This window comes from Canis lupus, chromosome 18 (assembly GCF_048164855.1).
Source record: "Canis lupus baileyi chromosome 18, mCanLup2.hap1, whole genome shotgun sequence".
Taxonomy (NCBI): Eukaryota; Metazoa; Chordata; class Mammalia; order Carnivora; family Canidae; genus Canis; species Canis lupus.
Genome location: NC_132855.1, coordinates 47,064,387 through 47,086,809, shown reverse-complemented (window position 1 = coordinate 47,086,809; position 22,423 = coordinate 47,064,387). Strand labels below are relative to the sequence as shown.

The window sequence follows — 22,423 nt, the reverse complement described above, 5'->3', positions numbered from 1 at the left end:
AGGAAGGACACATTTTTTAAACTAAGAACAAAGTATTTGTGAATGAAATTTAACTTTCTAAAGAAAGTCAATGACAAAAATTTTACACTACAAGTCAGCAACTTCTTCATGTTTAAATTATTCCATTTAAATTTTGAAAACAACTAATGAAAGAAAAGAAGCCAAGTAGCCAGGTATTTCTGAACTTGTAGAATTCAAGCCCCAAAGTGGTCCTATTAAATAGCAGGGTGCAATTAATGCAAAAGAATGGATAGAAAGCATTATCAGGGATCCCTGGGTGGCGCAGCGGTTTGGCGCCTGCCTTTGGCCCAGGGCGCGATCCTGGAGACCCGGGATCGAATCCCACATCGGGCTCCTGGTGCGTGGAGCCTGCTTCTCCATCTGCCTGTGTCTCTGCCTCTCTCTCTTTCTCTCTGTGTGACTATCATAAATAAATAAAAATTTAAAAAAAAAAAAAAAAAAAAAAAAAAAAAAGAAAGCATTATCAACTGAAGGTGAGCCTTGGTAGAGCTCTAATGGAATCTCCCAAGTATCTCCTGCCTCAAGTTCTAACACTCTAGAGCCATTCCTGGAGGTGATAAGCCACTTTTTATATTGTAAGGAGACCTTGTTTGGTTATTACATATTTCAAGTAGAGACAACAAGAAAATAAACTCACTTACCATCCACATTTAGCAAATCTGAGCAACTGTATCTTTTAGTTACAACTGAAGAGGCCCCTTATATTTCCTCTCAGTATTCCTCCTCTCTCTTCAGAGGTAACCACTCTCTCGTCTTTCTTTTTTCCTTTATCTTTCTCATGCTTGTGTCTAAACTTTCACTACATCTGAATATATACTCTTGCTTTTGATCGTCTTAAACTTTATACAAATGCTATCACACTGTACACTTATGATGTGCTTTTAGAATGATCTATGTTGGCAAGTATAGCTGTTTGATTGTAATTGCTGTATGGTATTGCATTAGATGGATTATCACTGTTTACCCATTTCCTTGCCAAGGACTATTTTGGGCCTTGGCAAAGGACCAAACTAAAAACTAAAACTGAAAACTCTTAGTTCTAACTAAAAACTCTTCAGTGAGTATCAAAGGGCCTTTCTTGATATTGCCAGATTATTTTCCAAACTTAGACTCTTACCCACCTAGCATGAGAGTTCCATTGCTCCATATCCTCCCGAACGACCCAGGGCATATAAAATGTCCTTCCACTGCCCTTCTGGTTGGCATTGTTTTCGTTACTACTAAGATTAAACTTCTCTTCACAAATTTGTCATATACGACCATTTTTTAATAGTTTTAAAATTTCCATTGAAGCATTTTTAAAAAATTAATATATTCATAGAAAAAAGAAGTTTAACAGTTGAAAACAGGTGGATCTGAGCCAGGTTTAAAAAGCTGAAGGTTAAGGTTAAATTCTTTTTAACTAAATGATGGATGCCTAAGTGAGGTAAAAGTCACCCCTGTTATAAAATTTGGCACTCACTACATCCTGATATGCTTCTTTTCCATTACATTATGAGCTGTCTGAGGACTTGGATACTGCCTCACTTCTCTGTATATACCAGCATAGTGCGCTCGAATCAGCGGTCAATTAATGAATGGGAGACATGGTCTAAGTGCACTGATACAGAGATCATATTCTTACAAGGAACTCTCCATCATTCTCCGTATAACACTTATTTGCCTTTTTGCTTAGAGATAATGGATTTGGTATAGCTGAGCTAGAGTGGAGGAAGCCACTTCTAAAGGGAGCATTTACCTCTTTGGTGGGGATGATCTGATAAAAATGAGAAAAAATATGTGCTGTTTATCACTCAAATCAGAAGTGCAGTCTGCAGAAGTATGTCTTGCTAAATATAACTAGTTCATAGCTAAAGGAGAGTAACAGGTAAAAGTGATCAATGATAAGTAAAATTAAGACCCAAGGCTTATTTAAGATTTCTCACTAATGTGATTTAAGAAAAAGCACCCCAGGTGACTCCAAAGGTTATTTACGTAACCAGGTAAGTGGTTCTCAAACCTTTGCATCAGAATTTAACTGTAGAGATTCTCATCTTTGTTGACTTCCCAGGTCTTAGCTAACTCCTATTATTAGAATGGACTAGGACTTTGGACTTAAAGACAGAGCAGTCACTAATATTCACCAGATTCAGTTTCAGAGATTTGTAAACAATGTTTCTTTAAATATAATAAGACCTATTAGACTTGTATGCAGAATATTCTGGTGGGTAACAACAGTTTACTTAACATTATTATGTTTATCAGTCACAAGGCTTACATGACACAATTTTGTAATAGATAATTTCCAATGAGTTTGCCACACTTTCTATAGAAAATAATGAAAGAAGGAATCTAGTGGAAGCAACTAAGAGTGCACTTTTGTTCTAGAAGAAATTACAGGTTACAAAAAAGTAAAAATAGATAACAGGAAGGAAAAAAAAAACATACCAAAAGGAAGGGAAGCTAAAAAAACATTAAGCAAAGGAATGAAATGTATACTCACACTAATGAAACAAAACACACCGAGAGAAAAAGGGTTCCCATTAATTTCCTATCCTTCACCCTAAATTGTCTAGGTTTATTTGAAAGAATGGTTATATAGTATGTAGTCTTCTATCTAGCAGGTATGAGACTTAACTAATGGCAGGCAAATATATATAGATTTTTAAATTTCTTAAATTTTGGAGGGGGTTGAGAGTATTTTTTCTCTGAGCATTCCATACTAGGAGTGTAAACTTTCAGTTAAAGCAGCAGAGGAAAAAAAAATCTGGAAAGAAAAACAAAAATAATCATAGCGTCTTGAAAATGCTTTAAATTATTTAAACTTACTTTTATGACTTTCATATATCCAAAGTTGTGTCTGCTTTTGTGTTTTTACCACATCAAATGGCAAAGTTGCAACAGCTGCAATCTAGCAAAATGTAAAATTAAACCCACTTTAAATTTTTTTTAATATTTTTATATTAAGTAGCATATTACCTAAGGATAATAATGGAAATCATAACTAAACTGAAACAAGATGAAATCAGAAATATTCAAAGAGAAGTTTTTATTAAAACAGATAACATGTCCTGTGTATTTCTCCCAAAATCCAGAAGTAAATAATTTAGTTTCAAAAAAGTTCCCCTACTCTCCTGAGGTCTCACAGCTACTAGTGGTAGAGTCAGACTTACAACTCAACTGACCACTGGGACTCCAAAACCAGTATTCACAATTTCTGATTATTTTCCTATTATTCCTTTACTACACATGATGGTATAATACATATTTTAAAGCAGAAATTCTTGATTATGTAGTAAGCATTTTAAAATTTCCAACAAATGTCTTAGAATAAAAAAATTAAATTTACACAAGCAAACCCTTTTCTTTATGGGTTTCAACATACCAAATAGTTACAATAGTTTACATATCACACTTTAAGAAGAATCTTGAAATGAATCAATGATTATTTTCATAATGACCTAATTAAGGAAGGTTTTTTCAAAGAATAAATTCCCGTAATATTTGCTACAACAGCCATGCAAAGTAAAAACTTTTTTTTCCCAGCTCACATTTGATAGTATGCTCCTAAAATGCTCCCTGAAATCATTCACATTGTATTTCACCTCAACAATGCTGTTTAAAGTTTCTGAACTGAAATCAGTTTTAAAGATCTCACATAGAATAGTGAAAATTAACAAGACAGGAAACAACAAATGTTGGAGAGGATGTGGAGAAAGGGGAACCCTCTTGTATTGTTGGTGGGAATGTGAACTCATACAGCCACTCTGGAAAACTGTGTGGAGGTTCCTCAAAGAGTTAAAAATAGAGCTATCCTATGACGCAACAATAGCACTGCTGGGGATTTACCCCAAAGATACAGATGCAGTGAAAGACCGTGACACCTGCACCCCAATGTTTATAGTATCAATGTCCACAATAGCCAAACTGTGGAAGGAGCCTCGGTGTCCATCGAAAGATGAATGGATAAAGAAGATGTGGCTTATGTATAGAATGGAATATTACTCAGCCATTAGAAACGACAAATACCCACCATTTGCTTCAACGTGGGTAGAACTGGAGGGTATTATGCTGAGTGAAGTAAGTCAATAGGAGAAGGACAAACATGTGGTTTCATTCATTCGGGGAATATAAAAAATAGTGAAAGGGATCATAGGGGAAAGGAGAGAAAATTAAGTGGGAAAAATCAGAGAGGGTGACAAAACACGAGAGACTCCTAACTCTGGGAAATAAACAAGGGGTAGTGGAAGAGGACGTGGGCAGGGGGATGGGGTGACTGGGTGACGGGCACTGAGGAGGGCACTTGAAAGGATGAGCACTGGGTGTTATACTATATGTTTTATACTATATGTTGGCAAATCGAACTCCAATAAAAAATATACAAAAAGAAAAAGAAATCTCACATAAGTGAAAATCAGTTATTATTCCTCCCTCTCCACAATCTAGCATGTAGTAGCAAAAGGCAGTTAACAAATGTTAATATATAAGCCTTTGACACTTTCTAAAAGGATGCAGCTATTCTGTTTTGTGACAGAAAGCCTGAACATCACACTGATGTTTTTTCTGTTGCAGAGGTAAATTTTTATTTGAAAACAGTAAAAAGGCAATGATACTTTCTAGATCATTAAAAAAATTTTTAATTAAATTTTCTGTGTTTAAGCAGTAGTGAAATAGAGAATTTTCCTTCCTATTACTGGAAAGCTGGTACAACATCCTGAAGCTATTCAATTTTTTTTAAAGAATTTTATTTACTTGAGAGAGACAGATAGCATGTGCAGAGAGAGGGAGAAGTAGACCCCACTGAGCAGGGAGCCTGACACAGGGCTTGATCCCAGGACCCTAAGATCATGACCTGAGCCAAATGTAGATGCTTAACCAAATAAGCCACTCAGGCACCCCACATTATTCAACTTTTTAAAAGAGACATTAAGCATTATTTATAAGTACAAAACTGGTTTTGTAATTCAACTGTTACAAATATAAATAGTACCTGTTCTTTTCACTCATGCTGGATTAAGATATAAATGAAATATAATTAAGTTACATGTAATCACCTCAAAAAAAAAAAGAAGAATGAAAACATTATGCTGGTTTTTAACTACTTAAATTACTCAAAAAGTAACTGCTCTCTGTCTCTATCGGCTTAAAAATCCCAGGGTTAATCTGACAGACCCCAGACCTAAGAACACTCCTATCTCAGTTCCAAACACAATCACAGTCGCTTCCTTAGCCCAGGCTTTCTGGCACAGTTATTCTAGTATTTTCCTGCAGGTCTCCATCCCTTCACTATGCTCCTGTACTCTTTTCATTTGGTTCCAATAGGTCAGCATCTCACTCTAGGTCATCACAAATTCATTTTGTAAGTATGTGAAAATAAGAAAACTCTGTGGCCAAGATAATGATACTATGAATCTGCATAAAAGACCACTACACAACTTTACATTATGTGGAGGAATGGAACAGTGAACTTTCTACTTCCTAAAAATGGTCATTTGAGATTCCCGCCTCCTGATTGTAATTTTTGTTAAAATTCTTTTTTTTTTCTGTTAAAATTCTTTTAAGAAATACTTAGCCAAAATGTTCTCAAACAAATAGGAATTAGCAGCAGAGGATGAAATTACTTCTGTTCAATATGATTACACAAAAATGATACTCCATTAAATATAACCTAACCAGATATATTGGCATTAATTTAATGAACAAATTGGCAAGTATTTGGTAAATAATAAAGCACTAATTAAGATATTATCATAACTATAATGATCTAACATACCAAAAATTTTTCAGAAAAACTAATGTAATATAATAAAAACATAAATTATTTCCTCAAAATAGGATAGAAAATTTTTAAAGCAGTGCAGCCCAAATCTGATCTCAATAGATATGAAATGCTATATAATCTTTCATTCTATTTTAATAAGACAATTCCTATTATTCTGGAATATTAACAACAAAAGAATATCAACTTACAGAACCAGACAATGCCCCTGAAGTAAAGTTGATCATAAATGTTGGTTCATATAGACCAGATTTTGCACACAACCACTTCTTTAAAACTTCATAGTTGTACCAGTACATTGCTATAAAAACAGAAAATGAAATGAATACATAATTTAGAAGTGAAATGTGGACCTTAAGTATATAAGGTTATATATTAAAGAAAAAGGGAAAATATGACCCTGACACACTTTACTTTCTGCTTGGACACACATACTAGTTAAGATTGAAAAAAAAAAGCAAAAAAAGGGAACCAAATTCTTAAGAAATATTCTAGCAATCTTATAAATAAAACCCCACCTATATAATAGTTAAGTAGGACTTTAATTCCAAAACCTGACAAGGACAGTAGGAGAAAGACAGGTATAGTTCAATATCATTCATTAACACAGGTATAAAAATTCTTAGGAAAAAAAAAACAACAACAAACGAAGTATTTCATAAAAGATCATACACTATGACTAAACGGGGTTATTGTTAGAAGAATGCAAAGGCAGTAAAATGTAATAATTTCTTTAAATGCCAAACACAACTTTAAAAGAACCATGGGATCATCTAAGATTGATGGAAAAGCCTTTCACAAAATTCAATACATTTTCACTTAAAGCAAAGCAATTTCTTGAAAACTTAGGGGATAAAAGAGAATTTCTTTAACTAGAAAAAGAATATACATCAAGAATCCTTAGCAAAGGGATCCCTGGGTGACGCAGCGGTTTAGCGCCTGTCTTTGGCCCAGGGCGCGATCCTGGAGACCCGGGATCGAATCCCACATCAGGTTCCCAGTGCATGGAGCCTGCTTCTCCCTCTGTCTGTGTCTCTGCCTCTCTCTCTCTCTCTCTCTCTGTGACTATCATTAAAAAAAAAAAAAAAAAAAAAAGAATCCTTAGCAAAAATAATTAATGGTGAAACAACAATTATTTCCTTTAGGATGAGAAAAATGACACGGATGCAACATCATTGCTATTATTCAAAACTGTTCTACAAAGCACAGTAAGAGAGAACCAAATAAAAGCTCTAATGATTTAAAATGAAACAAAGTAGTTATAATTTACATATTTGTCTATACAGAAAATTCAAGATAAGCAAAGTAAAATTAATAGTTTTAAAAGTAGCTGAATATTAAATATAATCTAACACACAAAAATTAATTATAACACTGCACCAGCCTAAGACTTGAAATCTTTATTTTAATAGAGCTTTTAAAATAGCTACTAAAGTTGGAAGTGGTTATAACTATAAATAAATCTAACTCCAAAAAATACAGTATTTATGAAGAAAAATTTAAAACTCTACTGAGACACTTTAAAGAAGAATTATAAGAGAGAGATGACATTTCTATGGGGGAAAATAAGGTAACCTTAATAAGGCACTAGTAATTTAGACAACATTGCAGCATTAGTGCAGGCCTAGACAAACTAGCCAGTGGAAGATATCCATGCATACATGAAGCTTTGATGTGACAGGTGACACATCAAATCCTTGGAGCAAGTGTGTTTACTGAATAAATGATGCTGGGATAACCATTCATGTATAATGGGGAAATAGAGTTGAATATTTATCTCAGTTCTTAACTGCAAATCAATTACAGATAAGTGAATGGCCAATGAAATGATACTCAACTTCATTAAGAATCAAGAAAATATAAGTGAGGTACCACTTTAAATTACTAAACAAAACTTACGAACTCTAACAGTAAAAGTACTGGTGAGGGTATGAAATGAAGGAACAGGAAGCTGGTAGGTGTACTGATCTATACAATCACTTTAGAAAAGAATCTGACATGTAATAATTAAAAAATATATATTTATATGAACTGGCAAAGCTAATACTGGAGAAATTCTTGTACATGTACACCAAAAGTCTGTTAAAAATGTTCACAACAGCATTTACTTGTTTACTCATAAACGAGTAAAAATGAAAAAAGTTTCACATAAAAAAACAAATCTTAAGATTCTTGAGTAAAATAAGCATTTTCAAAATCTTTAAAATAGGTAACAGCATGTTAACTAAGTAACATATTGTTTAACAATAATACACATGTGGTAAAACTATTTTTAATTTAAACGTGATATATACGTAAGACAATGCTACCTAAATTTAGCAGATACCAAGATAAATCCTACCTGAGAATGGTACATCTCTAAGAATAGTAGGAGCCCAGCCCTTCCAAAGGGAAATCCAACCATCTTCAGACACTTTCTTGCTGACAAATCGATGCAATTCTTTGGAAGAAAACTTCTTAGATTGCATCTTGGTTCTAATCAATTCTAATGGACTTATCACAGTTACTGCACCAACTAATACCAACAAGCAAATATAAGAAAACAAACAAAAAGCCATGTACTATGCAAACACACATGCAAAAAATATTTCATGCATTTTATATACTTTTTATTCTGAAATGTCTGCAAATCTTAAAGTCAAATATCTAATGATGCCAACATAATGGTGCACATTTTTTTTTCCCTTAATAAAGGTATTTCTTAAGCCTGTTTTCATATAACTTACTCTTTCTGGTTTCAACTCTTTTTTCTTTTTAAGATTTTTTTTTAAGTAATCTCTATACCCAATGTGGGGCTCAAACTCACAACCCTAAGATCAAGAGTCTCATGCTCCACCAACTGAGCCAAGCCCGGTACCCTGGTTGCAACTCTTTCAAGAGCAGCTCCAGAAATACTACATGTCAATTACACTACTATGAAGCTCACCCCCACAGCACAGAGAAAAATATCTTTCTGCACAGAGGCACCTTTCCTTCCGATTAAATAAACTCTGAATCCTGGAGTCCATAAGGAAGAAGATTCATGACTTAGCCATCAATTTGACATCAACTTAACATCTACTGTCACTCTAAAATCTAAATTCTAAAGCCTAAACTCTCTGTCCAGGATTCAACAGGGATGGGTTGATCCCATCTTATTCTGATGGCAATTGCACATACTATATGACTTCCAGAGTAGATATTAACAAATTAGTACAAACTACAATGCAAAATGTACCAATACTCTGTATTTTATGCAAAATTATCTGTCAAAATTTTAAAAGCTCTAAACAAAAATCAAAATGAAAATACAGTAAGTTTATTACTTACATCTGGCAACAATTCCAGCAATAATTGGTATACGACTTTCATTTTCTCCTAATTTTGATCTCAGAAGAGCAGATAATTGATCATAGCAGGTAAAATAAATAACTGTGGCAGGAACTGCCATCACTCTATTAGAAAGATACCAACAAAAAGATTTGTACGAAACTGTCAAAAGGCTTAAATGTATTAAATTATTATTAAATATAAGCTAAAATCCTTATATTGTATATAAGCTGAAAACTCTAACAAATCAGCCAATGGGATCAATTTTTATTTTATTTTAAAATTATTAGTGTTTAATTTAGTAGGCAACAAAAAGATGTACAACAGGTATCTGCCCTACAGAAGTTTATATTCTAGTTGTGAAGATCAAGTTACAAAGCACTCGATCAGGTCATAAATAGGAAAAGACTAAAGAGGACACTCCTCTACCTCCTTGATTTATTGATTTTGGCCTCCCAAAAATCCTCCTTCCCAATTATATAGTTACTATAACATGAAAATCTCTAAAGTAAAAAATACAAGAGCACTTGTAAAATATTTTTAACTACAGACTATCATACCTACTTATAACCAGAAATAAAGTAAGATTTATGTTGCCAGAATTATATGTGTATAGTTTTGATGAAATTCCTATGGCAAAAAAAAAAAAAAAAAAAAAGAAAGAAAGAAAGAAAGAAATTCCTATGGCATATTCTTTCAAATGAAATTATCAAAAGGGAATTATTAGTAAAATTAAACACAAAATTGCAGGCACTATCATGTTATATATATTAATACAAGAAACCAGTTTTTGTTTATGGTCTAAGGGACATTCACAGACTGTACTTTGAAAATGACTAATGTTCCACAGTGAAGTTTGATGAGAATTTAGAAACAAAATTGACTGCAGGGCTTGGATCAGCCACTAATTTTACAATTTTAAGCACTGTTTAAAATGTAAGCCTCAAAGTATCTAATTTGCTCCACAAAAAGATACAGAAAAGGGAAGGTATACATATCACAGTATCTCTTATTATTGTCATAAAACAAAAAGTCAACGCCAAGTTCTTAATTTCTGAAAATGAAAAAAAATTATGCTTGTGCATCAAAGACTTACCACAGCAGGCCTGGTTGCTCAAATCTTCTTTCTCTTCAGGAGGACACTTTGCATGCTTGATCTTTGGTCAATTCCAAAGAATGTAGCCCTTGGAATATTCCCTATCATAAGGGTGTTTGTTTTGTTTTTGGTATGTCTGGAGCACAAAATCAACTTGTCTAGGTTGTTCTCTGCAAGTGATGTGATTTGCTTTCTTTTTGGAGGTCTGGAGTTTTGGTAGTCACAGGTGGTCATAAAGAAAGAATTTGCCTATGTCACTAATTCTCAATATAAGCCTCAGACTTTGCCACTGAAACTCATTTTAAAGTAGAAATACTTTGCACATGCTGCTGCAGTTCAGTGCTAGAAGAATAAGCATGTCCTATGGGATGTCACCAGGGAGGGTTCTGGAAGCTTTATGCCTGCCTGGTCAGCTACTGTTGTGCCTCTTCCCTTCCTGATTCTGCTTTGTAGCCGCATGCTGTAATAAGTCACAGACAGGAGTATAATCGTCTTTAAGTCCTGTGAGTCCTTCTCTAACAAATCATCAAATGTGTGGGTGGCTGTGGGACTCATAAAACAATGCTTTAGAAAAAGTCCCAATATTATAAATTATGATTTTATCCAATCATGCCAATCATAAGGCAAAACAAAACATTTAGTGAGAAAAATAGTAAATTGCAACTTACAAGGTAGGGGGAAGGCCACTCCACAGGGATTTAATGCCCTCATTTCGAACGATTTTAAAAAAGGCATCCTAAAAGTATAATAGAAAACAGTCAAAATATATCCCTGAACTTGATATATAAACTTTTTGGTAAATGATTGGTACTTTTATTTTTTCAAGCATTTATTTCCAAAATATGAGCTTCTCAGATTTATGTTTTATCCATTCATTTAAAAAAAATTTCCCTCAACTTTCAAACACAAGTAAAGCATTTCTGAATGATACCTTCTGCTGACAGAATAAAATCTATGTTACTCAGCTATGGCTTATTCTACTTAGATGCCAAGTTTTTAAAATATTATTATAAAAAGGAAATGGAGTAATGGCAGAGAATGGGTCAGATTAACTCTCTTGACCAACCACAGTGTCTGAAAAAATATTTAAACCCAGTACTTGGGGATCCCTGGGTGGCTCAGCGGTTTAGCACCTGCCTTTGGCCCAGGGCGTGATCCTGGAGTCCTGGGATCGAGTCCCACAATGCGCTCCCTGCATGGAGCCTGCTTCTCCCTCTGCCTGTGTCTCTGCCTTTCTCTCTCTGTGTCTCTCATAAATAAATAAATTAATTAATTAATTATAAATAAATAAATCCAGTACTTGAAATTTCTGGAATCAAAAACAGGTAAAAATCAGTGAGAAGTAGGCTGTTGAAAGACAAAGAGCAATGAGTGAGATTTGCAAATCTGCAGATTTTTCTCTATAGAAGTGGCAAAGAATAGCACATTTACTTGCTGGAAATGGCAAAATACAGGATTCAGGCTGACAAAATATCTAGAAACTTAGGTAGGAAAAGGAGGCACTACAGAAAGCATAAGCCCCAAAGTTTGCATACAAAATCAGCCACAAGGGATGCCCGGGTGGCTTAGCGGTTCAGCGCTGCCTTCAGCCCAGGGCGTAATCCTGGAGACCCGGGATCAAGTCCCACATCGGGTTCCCTGCATGGAGCCTGCTTCTCCCTCTGCCTATGTCTCTGCCTCTCTCTCTGTGTTTCTTATGAATAAATAAATAAAATCTTAAAAAATACATCAGTCACAAAGCTTGGCTCACCAATAAATTAGACAATCCTAGACCAAGACAACAAAGTCCAGGCTACAAAATAAACCAGCAGCTAAAGGCTGAGTGGAAATTTCAACTGCAAACCAACACAGGGAAGCCTGACTTTAGAGTCTGAATCCAGCCAAAGTTAACTGTCTTTTAAAACAAAATGGACTCTTTGGAAGAATATTTTCACAATGCATCATTCATAATGTCTTCTATACAATCAAAATTCCTAAGGCATAAAAAAAAAAAGAAAATGTGCCCATACTTAAAGAAAAAGTAGTCAATAAAAACCAATACTGAAATTTCAGATGATACAATTAGCAGACAAGAAGTCTAAAGCAGGGATGCCTGGGTGGCTCAGGAGTTTGAGTGCCTGCCTTCAGCCCAGGGCATGATCCTGGAGTCCCAGAATCAAGTCCCAGGGAGACTCGGAGCATGAAGCCTGCTTTTCTCTCTGCCTGTGTCAGAGGCCTCTCTCTGTGTCTCTCATGAATAAATAAATATTAAAAAAAAAAGAAGTCTAAAGCAGCTATTATAAATATATTTAAAAACTTAAAAGATGATATATACACAATGAAAGAACAAATTAGTATTTCAGCATAGGAACAGTTACCATAAAAAACAGCCAAGTGAAAATTCTAAATCTGAAGTAAAAATTCACTAAGTGGGCTTATCAGAAGAAAGGAAATAGCAAATAGAGTCACTGAACTTAAAGACAGAACTTCAGTCTGAAAGAGAAGGAGGAAAAATAATGAAGAGAAATGTCGAGGCTCAGGAACCTGATGGGAAGGAAACATCAAGTGGCATAACAGGTTTACCTAGAATCAGAGGAAAGGAGAGAGAACAGGATAGGAAATATCCTAAGGAAATGATAGCCAAAAACTTCCCCAAATAAGTCAAAGACATCAATTGACAGAGCCCCAAATCCGAAAAGGTTCCAAGAAAAATAAAAACAGACAATGAAAACAGAAAAGCCAAATGACAAAAATACATCTAGAGAAAGGATGATACAAATGAAGGCTAACTTTGCATAAGACACATGGAAGGTCACAAGATAATGTAATGACACGTTTAAGGTGCTGAAAAAAATTATGCCAGAATTTTGTATGCAGCCAAAATAGGCTTTAAAAATGCTTGATAAAGACATTTCAGTAGAACAAAAACTGAGAGGAAAACTGCCAAAACACCTGCCTAAAAGAAATGCTGAAAATAAGGTCTTCAGGAAGAAGGGCCATGCTGCCAAATAGCAACTAAAATCTTCAAAAAAGGAAGGAAGAAGAAATGGTAAATACATGGTTATGTATGAAACATTTCCCCCCTTTATCCTTTTAAATGCTTTAAAAGACATAACTTTTTAAATAAAACATTTTCTAACAGCTGTGGAATTTGTAATGTACAAAGATGTACTATACATTAAGCCATAGCACAAAGAAAGAGGGACAGCATGAATCCTGTCAAAAACCATGAGGGGTCTAAGTACACATACTCTCCTTGCAAGTTACCAAGTCAGCCTGCCACAGTATCCTGAGAGTTGATCAAAGACAAGAATCTCTGGCATAAGAGGTAAAGGACAGTTTATTACTCACAGTAACAGCAGCGGTATCAGCATTTTGTGCCAATTTCCTGAGCCCTAATTTCCACAAAGGAATGTGAAGAAGGCTGGATGACACCTAAACACACAGTGCCTGCATTACAGCAGGGGAAATCTGACCTGAGGGGACCCAAATCCTCTGTAATGTGCAGTGGGGACACTTTCCCTTTGCTCTAGAGGGAGATACTGTATCTATCAAGGTTGTTCACCATACAAACATCATGGAAAAGATGGTAAGGAACATGTTAAGAGCAGTCACAAGATACGCAGAAATGTGAAAGACTTGAAGAACTGTCTCCCTAGAAATGGGAATTGAAAAATCAATATATTATTATTATAACTCAACTAATCCAACAGAATCCAAGAAAGGAGAAGAAAACCAAAAAGCAAAAACAGGGAGCAAACAGTAAAAAAACATACAAAGATAGTAGAGTGACACCCAACTATGTTAAGAATTACTTTAAAGTACTAAGTTTTCCAATTAAAAATCAGAGATTGTCAGAGAGGGGACTAAAAAAGCAAGGCCCAGCTCTATGTTGTCTTGGAGTAATATATATGCTGCTGAAGCAAGCACGACTTGTAGTAGTAGGATAGAAAAAGATATACCTTATAAACAGTATGAGAAAGCTTAAGTGGCTACATTACTATCAGACAAAAAATTTCAAGATAATGAATATTACCAGTGATAAAGACACTTCATTAAAATAAAAATATAACAGAAAAACATATCAAGTATAAATGTATATGTCCCTAAAACAAGGTTTCAAAGGCTATGAAGCAAACCTGGGAGAACTCAAGGGAAAAGAGACAAAGTCCTAATTGAAGATTTTTATATCCTCTTGCAGTGACTGACAGAGTAAAGGAAAAAGTTAATAGGAATTTAGAAGATCTAAATGAAACATCAGCTATCCTGACCTGATGGCTTATAAGACACTATGCCCAACAATTGCAGAATATAGGTTTTATTTTTTTATTTTTTTAATTTTTATTTATTTATGATAGTCACAGAGAGAGAGAGAGAGAGAGAGAGGCAGAGACACAGGCAGAGTGAGAAGCAGGCTCCATGCACCAGGAGCCGACGTGGGACTCAATCCCGGATCCCCAGGATCGCGCCCTAGGCCAAAGGCAGGCACTAAACCGCTGCGCCACCCAGGGATCCCAGAATATAGGTTTTAAAGTGTACATAAAATATTCGCCAAGACAGATCATTTGTAGGGCCACTTAGCAAGATTCAATAAATTTCAAAAATCTGAAAATTTACAGAGTATACTCCTTTGACCACAGTGAAATTAAAGTAGAAATCAGGAATAATAAGATTCTAGAGAATATCCAATTATTAAGAAATTAAATATATTTCTAAATAACTATGGCAAAAAAAGAAATTACAAGGGAAATTAGAAAATATTTCAACTGACTGATAGTAAAAATATAACATTAAAATTTGGGAATACACCCCGAAGGACACAGTTGCCACTTCTTGTCCTCACGACATGAAAAAAGTTTAACAAAATGAAAAGTTAACTCCTCTTAGATTTACAAAACAATTGAAGTCACAGAGCAAACTGCTATCCTGAAAACTGGAGAAACAGATACAGAGACTCACAACTTATTAGAGTGGAAGCCTGCAGTTAGAACCAATGTTAATAACTACACTTTAAACTATAACAAATTGCTGAAAGCTCAGTGTATATTAACTTGAGGATAAAAAAGGCCTGTTGTTAGGGGGCCTCCCACACCTTCATTTTTAGCTCTATGAGTCCTACCAGATTCTCACTGTGAACAGCAGAGAAAAATCTCCTCCTGCTTCCGCAGCAGGTGAAGGAAAAATGTAAACCAGTTTTGAAATATACCCCAAACCTGTATTCTCCTTAATAAAGCATATATTTTAGGGAAACTATTTTATCAGAACTTAAACCACCTGCAGTTTTACAAAAATCTAACCAACCTGGGGCAAGGGAAACACCCAACTCATGTTCCTTAAGAATAAGACCTAGTCACAGGACTGTGGAATATTTCCCTTCCTCCATACCTTATCACCACATCTACAGGGCTCTTGTAAAACAACAGAGGATCACAGCTTTGAAAGAACCACAAGCCTCAGACTCTATTTGAGCAGTCTCTAGGAAAACTTAAGGATAATATGCAAGACAAAAAAAGAGGACACTGGAGGGAATTTTATTCTCTGACAATACAACTACAACAAGCAGTAAACACAGCCTAGCTTCTAATCAGATAAACAAATCACCTGACAATAAAGCTGTATTTACCTCATTTTCTTTTAACCTACTACAACATGTGTGGCTTTCTACAAAAAAATAAAAAAAATAAAAAAAATAAAAATAAATACAAAGTACAAAATACAAAGGCAAAATACACAGTCTAAAGAGACAAAGCAAGCATCAGCACCAGACTCATATATGGCAGAGATTTTAGAATTATCAGAATGGGAATCTAAAATAACTAAGATAAATATGCCAAGCATTCTAATGGTAGTGTCAGAGAGGCAGAGGAGGTGTTAGGGCTTTCACTGTCACCAAGAGTAATGAGATCACTCCACCAGTGTCAGTGGAAACTATAAGGGAAGCCAGAACTTCCTCTCTGCTCTGAGTCTGTTTGGGCTGTTATAACCTAGTACCTTACAAATAAGAGAAATTTATTTACCACATTTCTGGAGTCTAGAAGTCCCAGATCACAGTGCTAGGTCAGAGGGCCCTCTCCCAGGTCTCTGATTTCTTACTGTATCCCCAACATGGTGGAAGGGCAAGGCAGCTCTGGGATCTCTTTTATAAAGTCATTAATTCCTTAGGTCTCTGCCCTCTAATCAACTTCAGATTAGTAACCTAATCACCTTCAGCTCCACATTCTAATACCATCACTTCAGGCATTAGGATTTCAACATATGAATTTTGGGCAGGCACAAACATTCAGATCATACTGTCAATCAGTAAAGATTTCTTCCACTACAGGGTGTGTCCCATGGAGGCTGTTAGAAACATGAACTTCCAACTATATCCAGCGCTAACAAAGTGGCACCCCTCTTCCTCTGAGTTAACAGTGTCAAAAAAGCCAAAAAAGCCACTTAAATTAGGGTGTTTAAACAAGATTCAGAATCTCATAATGGAATACTCAAAATTTCCTGGTTTCAATTTAAAAAAAAATCACTTGTCATTCTAAGAACCTGGAGGATGTCAAACTAAATGAAAAAAGATAACAGACTCCAACAATGAGATAAGAATATTAAAATTATCTGACCTAGATTTTAAAGCAGTCAGCAGAAAAATTACTGAGTGATCATTTATGAACATATCCAAAACAAATGAAAAATTAGGAAGCCTTAGCAAAGAAATATACACACAAAAACTCTATGAAGATGAAATTCTTTTTTTTTTTTTTTGAAGATGAAATTCTTTTAAAAAATGTTCAAGTAACACATAGAAGGGAGGAAAAATAAAACAGCAATGGAAAAAAAAGAAGAAGAAGAGGCACCTGGGTGGCTCAGGAGATTAGGCATATGCTTTAGCGCAGGTCGTGATCCTGTGGTCCCAGATTCGAGCCACGCACTGGGCTCCCTACTCAACGGGGAGTTTGCTTGTCCCTCTGTCCCTCCTCCCACCCATACTCTCTCAAATAAATAAATACTAAAACAAAAACAAAGAGAAAACAAAAAAGGAAACGGCATACTTTTAACGATGAGAGAAACCTAAAATGGAGTCACTTATGCTAATCCTCATGTCAGCACACTGACTTAGGACTTCACCTAATTGTAGTTTCAGCCTTTCCCAAGAACATGACCTTTAACCAGTCAATCTGTAATTACCAAATTAAGACTAGTGAGGCAATCTGCCTGACAAACTCCCAAGTTCCCTCAGAAGAAGGTGACCTTGCCTGCAACAATCCACTCCTGGTTAGAATAACTTCCTGGCCCCATCTTTTTCTGCCTATAAAAGTCTTCTGTTTGGTATAGCTCCTCACAGTTCCTTTATACATGCTAGATGCAATGCTGCCCACATCATGAATTGCTGAATAAAGCCAATTAGATCTTCAGGTTTACTCAGTTGAATTTTTTTAAATTTAAGTTCATTTAGCCAACATATAGTACATCACTGTAGTTTTCAATAATTCATCAGTTGTGTATAATACCCAGTGCTCATCATATCACGTGCCCTCCTCATTGCCCATCAGACAGTTACCCCATGCTGCTCGCTACCTACTTCCCCTTCAGGCTCTCAGTTTGTTTCCCAGATTCAAGATTCTCTCAAATCAAAGTCAATATCCTGATTATGATATTGTACTACTTCTGTATGATGTTACCTTTGGGGGGGGAGGGAGAGGAAGAAAAAGGCACATATCTTTTGTTTGTATATTTTTCTTGAAATTGCGTATTATCTACGATTATGTAAAAATAAAACAATTTAGGGGTGCCTGGGTAGCTCAGTCCGTTAAATGGCCAACTCTTTTGATTTCGGCTAAGGTTATGATCTTAGAGTTGTGGGATCTAGTCTAGAGTCAGGCTCTGAACTCAGCAGGGAGTCTGCTTTTGGATTCTCACTCTCCCTCTGCCTCTCCACCCTCCTCTCACACAATCTGTCTCTCTTTCTCTCAAATAAATAAATCTTTTTAAAAAATAAAACAATTTTAAAAGTTTTTAAAAAATTGACTGTTTTTTCTTTCCATATAAAAAAAGCATGAAAAGATGAAAGTTAGTAACACGTTAATTAAAAGCAAAGAAGCACTTCTCTTTTCCTGCCTCAATATCTACGTTTCAACTGTGGATAAGTGTGCTAACTATATATCATGGACTTTTTACTCTCTTGCATTTGGAAGATCTTTCATACATAAGATTAAATGTAAAGGTAGAAAATACACTGTGATTATTATATAATCTTACCAATGTACCCTGGAAACGTCCTGGCTTCTTATACCATGCTTTGTTGCCTTCCTCTTCACAGACACATAGATGATCCATAAGTCCATTACTATATACAAAACATTTTCCTAACAAAGAAGGTCCCCAAAATCAAAAATTACTTCACACACTGTACTATTTTTACAGAGGAACAAATTCTAAGTACAATGAGTGGACTAGAAAATTATGAAAAGAAATATAACTTTGTTTTTACCTTTTAGGATGAAAAATACATAAACTGATTTACTTAATGACAAAGCACTGGTCTCTAAACTCAAAGTGGGTGAAAAATAATTGAGTAAATTTATGAATTTTATGTTTTCAGAAATGTAGTAAGCATATGCACACAGAAATAAATTCTTTCAGAGTATCTGAAGGAATGCATAGGGAATATAAAGGAGGAAAACCTATTTTGAAAAGAGAACATGTGTATACATCTCCATTTAACAAGAATAAAACTATGGTACACAAGGGAAATTCAGACAAAAAAAATTTTTTTAACTATACATATGTGAAATATACATATGCATATATACACACACATATAAACATATATACAAAAATCTAATTTACATTTGAAACTTAAGAGATTAGATCTTCAAAGTTCTCTTCACAAGAAAAAAATTGTTAATTGTGTGAGGTGATGGATATTGACTAAACTTACTGTGGTGAGATACATCAATGATATACATATATATATACATTGAATCATTATGTGGCACACTTAAAACTAATACAATGTGGGACACCTGGGTAGCTCAGCAGTTAAGAGTCTGCCTTTGGCTCAGGGTGTGATTCCTGGGTCTGGGATTGAGCCCCACACTGGACTCCTTGCGGGGAGCCTGCTTCTCCCTTTGCCTGTGCTCTGACTCTCTCTCTGTGTCTCTCATGAATAAATAAATAAAATCTTAAAAAAAATATATTTTTAAAAAACTAATACAATGTTATATGTAGATTATATCTCAATTAGAGAAATAGAGAATTAAAACAAGTTCTTCTCTATCAATGTAAATCGTGCTATGCTGTCTCTCTTTACTTATGTTGCTCATTCTAGACATTTGTCAGCTCCCAGATAATTTACCTACAACTTTCTCTAAGAGTAACTCTTTCTCATTACTGGACTCACCCCGGCTACCAAAATTATCTTTTCTGTTTGACCATATATAAATCTGTGGGTTTCATAATACATGTCTAAGTGTCTCCTTGTGCTTTTAAGGATTTCTTAAATGTGTAGGAAACTATTTTCCTTTTAGGCTCCTCCTATAATACATCTAATCTGTCCTCCACCTGAAATAGGACTGTTGTTTATTCCATCTCAGTGCTGTGTTCCTCAGAGTAGCATATATCTGAGACAACATTCTTACAGTCCAGTCTGTTTTCTGCTATCTAAACATGTTTGATATGTCATTATCTTTATAAAACTGTAAAAGATTGATCAAGGAATTGCCATTTTTGCCATCTAATAAAAATGTATATTCTTTTCAAATTCATATAAACTGTACTATCCAACAATGAACCAAGCTGTCTGATAAGATAATTATTTCCTAGCACTATATTCAATCAACTGCTGAATGAACTGCTGGTGGATGAATGTTCTAGAATGGGCACAGCTCTTGGACTAAGGAAGAAACTAGATTCTATGGTCTCTTACCCTTAGAATTTTGTTCTTACTTGTGAGGCACACAACACGCTCAAATACTTGTTTTCTGGCTAGACCCCGTCATGTAAATCTAAGTACTGAAAAAACATTTCTACTTAAGGATAAAAAGGTATGAACTTTTAAAAATTAACAAAAAAAAATATTCAAACAAAAATGAATAAAGTAGTATTTAAAAGCCTAACAAGGGATCCCTGGGTGGCTCAGCGGTTTAGCGCCTGCCTTTGACCCAGGGCACGATCCTGGAGTCCCGGGATCGAGTCCCATGTCGGGCTCCCGGCATGGAGCCTGCTTCTCCCTCTGTGTCTCTGCTTCTCTCTCTCTATGTCTATCATAAATAAATCTTTAAAAAAATAAAAAAATAAAATAAAAAAAAATAAAAGCCTAACAATATTTTCAGGATGACTAGTACACATACCTTTGGGGAATGGGTTGTTTTGAGCCTGGAGTCGAATTTTAACCACATCGAGGGGTGTCACTATGAAGAAACATAAATTTCAATTATACGTGATGCCTATAAATTATATAGACATTTTTGTCCAAAGATTACAAAATATATCAAATCAACCCTTCTTCATGACTATATAATGAATAAGATTAATTATCTTAAAATGGTTTTATTTTTTTATTTTTTTTAAAGATTTATTTATTTATTCATTCATTCATTCATTCATTCATTGAGACACAGAGAGAGAGAGAGAGAGGCAAAGACACAGGCAGGGGGAGAAGCAAGCTCCACACAGGAAGCCCGACGCGGAACTCAATCCCAGGCCTCCAGGATCACGCCCCAGGCTGCAGGCGGCGCTAAACTGCTGCGCCACCGGGGCTGCCCTTAAAATGGTTTTAAATGTAACTTTCTAATTTTTGCCCTTGAATTCTGTTTAAAGAGGATCAATGAGAAGACAATGTAGTTACTCTTCTCATGACTACTAAACTGTCACTTATGATACTTCTACAACAATAATTTCATTAGCATTACAACTAATTACTAGTATTTTAAAGACAATACATCATCTAAGGTAAAGAGTAAGTTTTGGAAGTCTATAAATTTGAGAATAACTCTATATTACAAGTAATCAATAATCAAACAATATTAGTCTTCCTAATCTGTTAAATTCAGCTGTATCAAATAAAAACTACACATAATGAAAATTTGAGTAAGCTAGCCATAAATCATCTTTCCTACCACATTGTGTTACTCCATTCAGGAAAAGCACAGTAAAGGAAAAATGGTTTTAATCCACACTCTATTTACCCAAATAGAAAAAAAAAAAAATGTCAGATAGTGGTTCTAAGAAAACTTTTCCTCATCTGAGAATGAAGAGGTTACACTGGATAATCTCTAAAATCTTTACAACACTAACATTCTGACCTAAAATAAGAGACTACATCTGAAAGCAATATGTTTATATTTGTTCTAATTATCTATCTTATTTAAATAAACTAGCCACCTTAAAACTATTGAAGTACACCAACTATACCTAAGTCATTTGTCTTTCTCTAGAAGAAATGGACTATAAAAAACAGAAAAATGTGGCCCAGAGGAATTTAAGAAATTCACTGTTAATATAAGCAAAGAAAAACATAATTTGTATTTGTTGCTACTATAGGTTGCCCAAAGTTTATATTATTCATTATTCTAATATTTTATTCTTTTTTGTTTTCTATTTTTTTTGTTTTTGTTTCTGTTTTCTATTTTTAAAAAGGCTACCAGAGGGTCGGCTGGGTGGCTCAGTGGTTGAGCATCTGCCTTGGGCTCAGGGGGTGATCCTGCTTCTTCCTTGCCTATGTTTCTGCCCTTCTCTCTGTGTCTCTCATGAATAAATAAATTTTAAAAATCTTTATATATAAACAAATAAATAAACAAAAAAAATGGCTACCAGAGTCACAGAATTTCAATATTGATAGAAACTTCAAAGAACTCCTGGTCTCAGCCTCTACTTTTATAGATGAAAAATAAAGTTCAGAGAGAACTAGGGACTATCCTAAAATGCACTCAGCCTGAGAACAGCAAATCAAGGAATAAAATTCAACTCTCTTGACTCTTTGTCCAAGGTTCTTTTCTTATTATGTTGATGCAGAGAGAACATGACGGAGGACGAATGAGAATTTTAGTATTACTGCACAATTGATATACTTAAATGGAAATCATTTAGTTACATAATCTACAACATTACTTTACCCATTAGTGATGTCAGGATAGCTCCAGTGCAAGAGGCAAGCATTTGTTGAACAGGTGTCACTTTGATAATCTGTGGTCCCTCTGATTCAAGATCCATAGTTTTAACTGACTGAAGAAAAATCTGTTAAGAAAAAGCAAGATGTAAAATAAAAGTGTAAT

At 34.9% G+C, this 22,423-nt stretch overlaps 1 protein-coding gene across 11 annotated transcripts in view; it reads right to left on the bottom strand.

Moving 5' to 3' along the window:
• SLC25A40 (solute carrier family 25 member 40) overlaps positions 1–22,423 on the bottom strand; it is a 50,811-nt gene that overhangs the window by 5,458 nt on the left and 22,930 nt on the right. For 8 of the 11 annotated variants that reach the window (XR_012011086.1, XR_012011087.1, XR_012011089.1 and 5 more), the window contains exons 3-10: positions 22,265–22,385; positions 20,501–20,560; positions 18,408–18,514; positions 10,853–10,920; positions 9,089–9,213; positions 8,121–8,294; positions 5,971–6,080; positions 2,830–2,911 (exon numbers count right to left, since the gene is read on the bottom strand). Coding sequence is in view for 6 of the 11 variants with exons in the window: in XM_072784333.1 (XP_072640434.1) it covers positions 2,830–2,911; positions 5,971–6,080; positions 8,121–8,294; positions 9,089–9,213; positions 10,853–10,920; positions 18,408–18,514; positions 20,501–20,560; positions 22,265–22,361 (823 nt within the window). In the remaining 5 variants the exon portion in view is untranslated. The remainder of the gene's footprint in view (positions 1–2,829; positions 2,912–5,970; positions 6,081–8,120; positions 8,295–9,088; positions 9,214–10,852; positions 10,921–18,407; positions 18,515–20,500; positions 20,561–22,264; positions 22,386–22,423) is intronic. The other 3 variants (XR_012011091.1, XM_072784336.1, XM_072784337.1) reach the window with 2 other exon arrangements.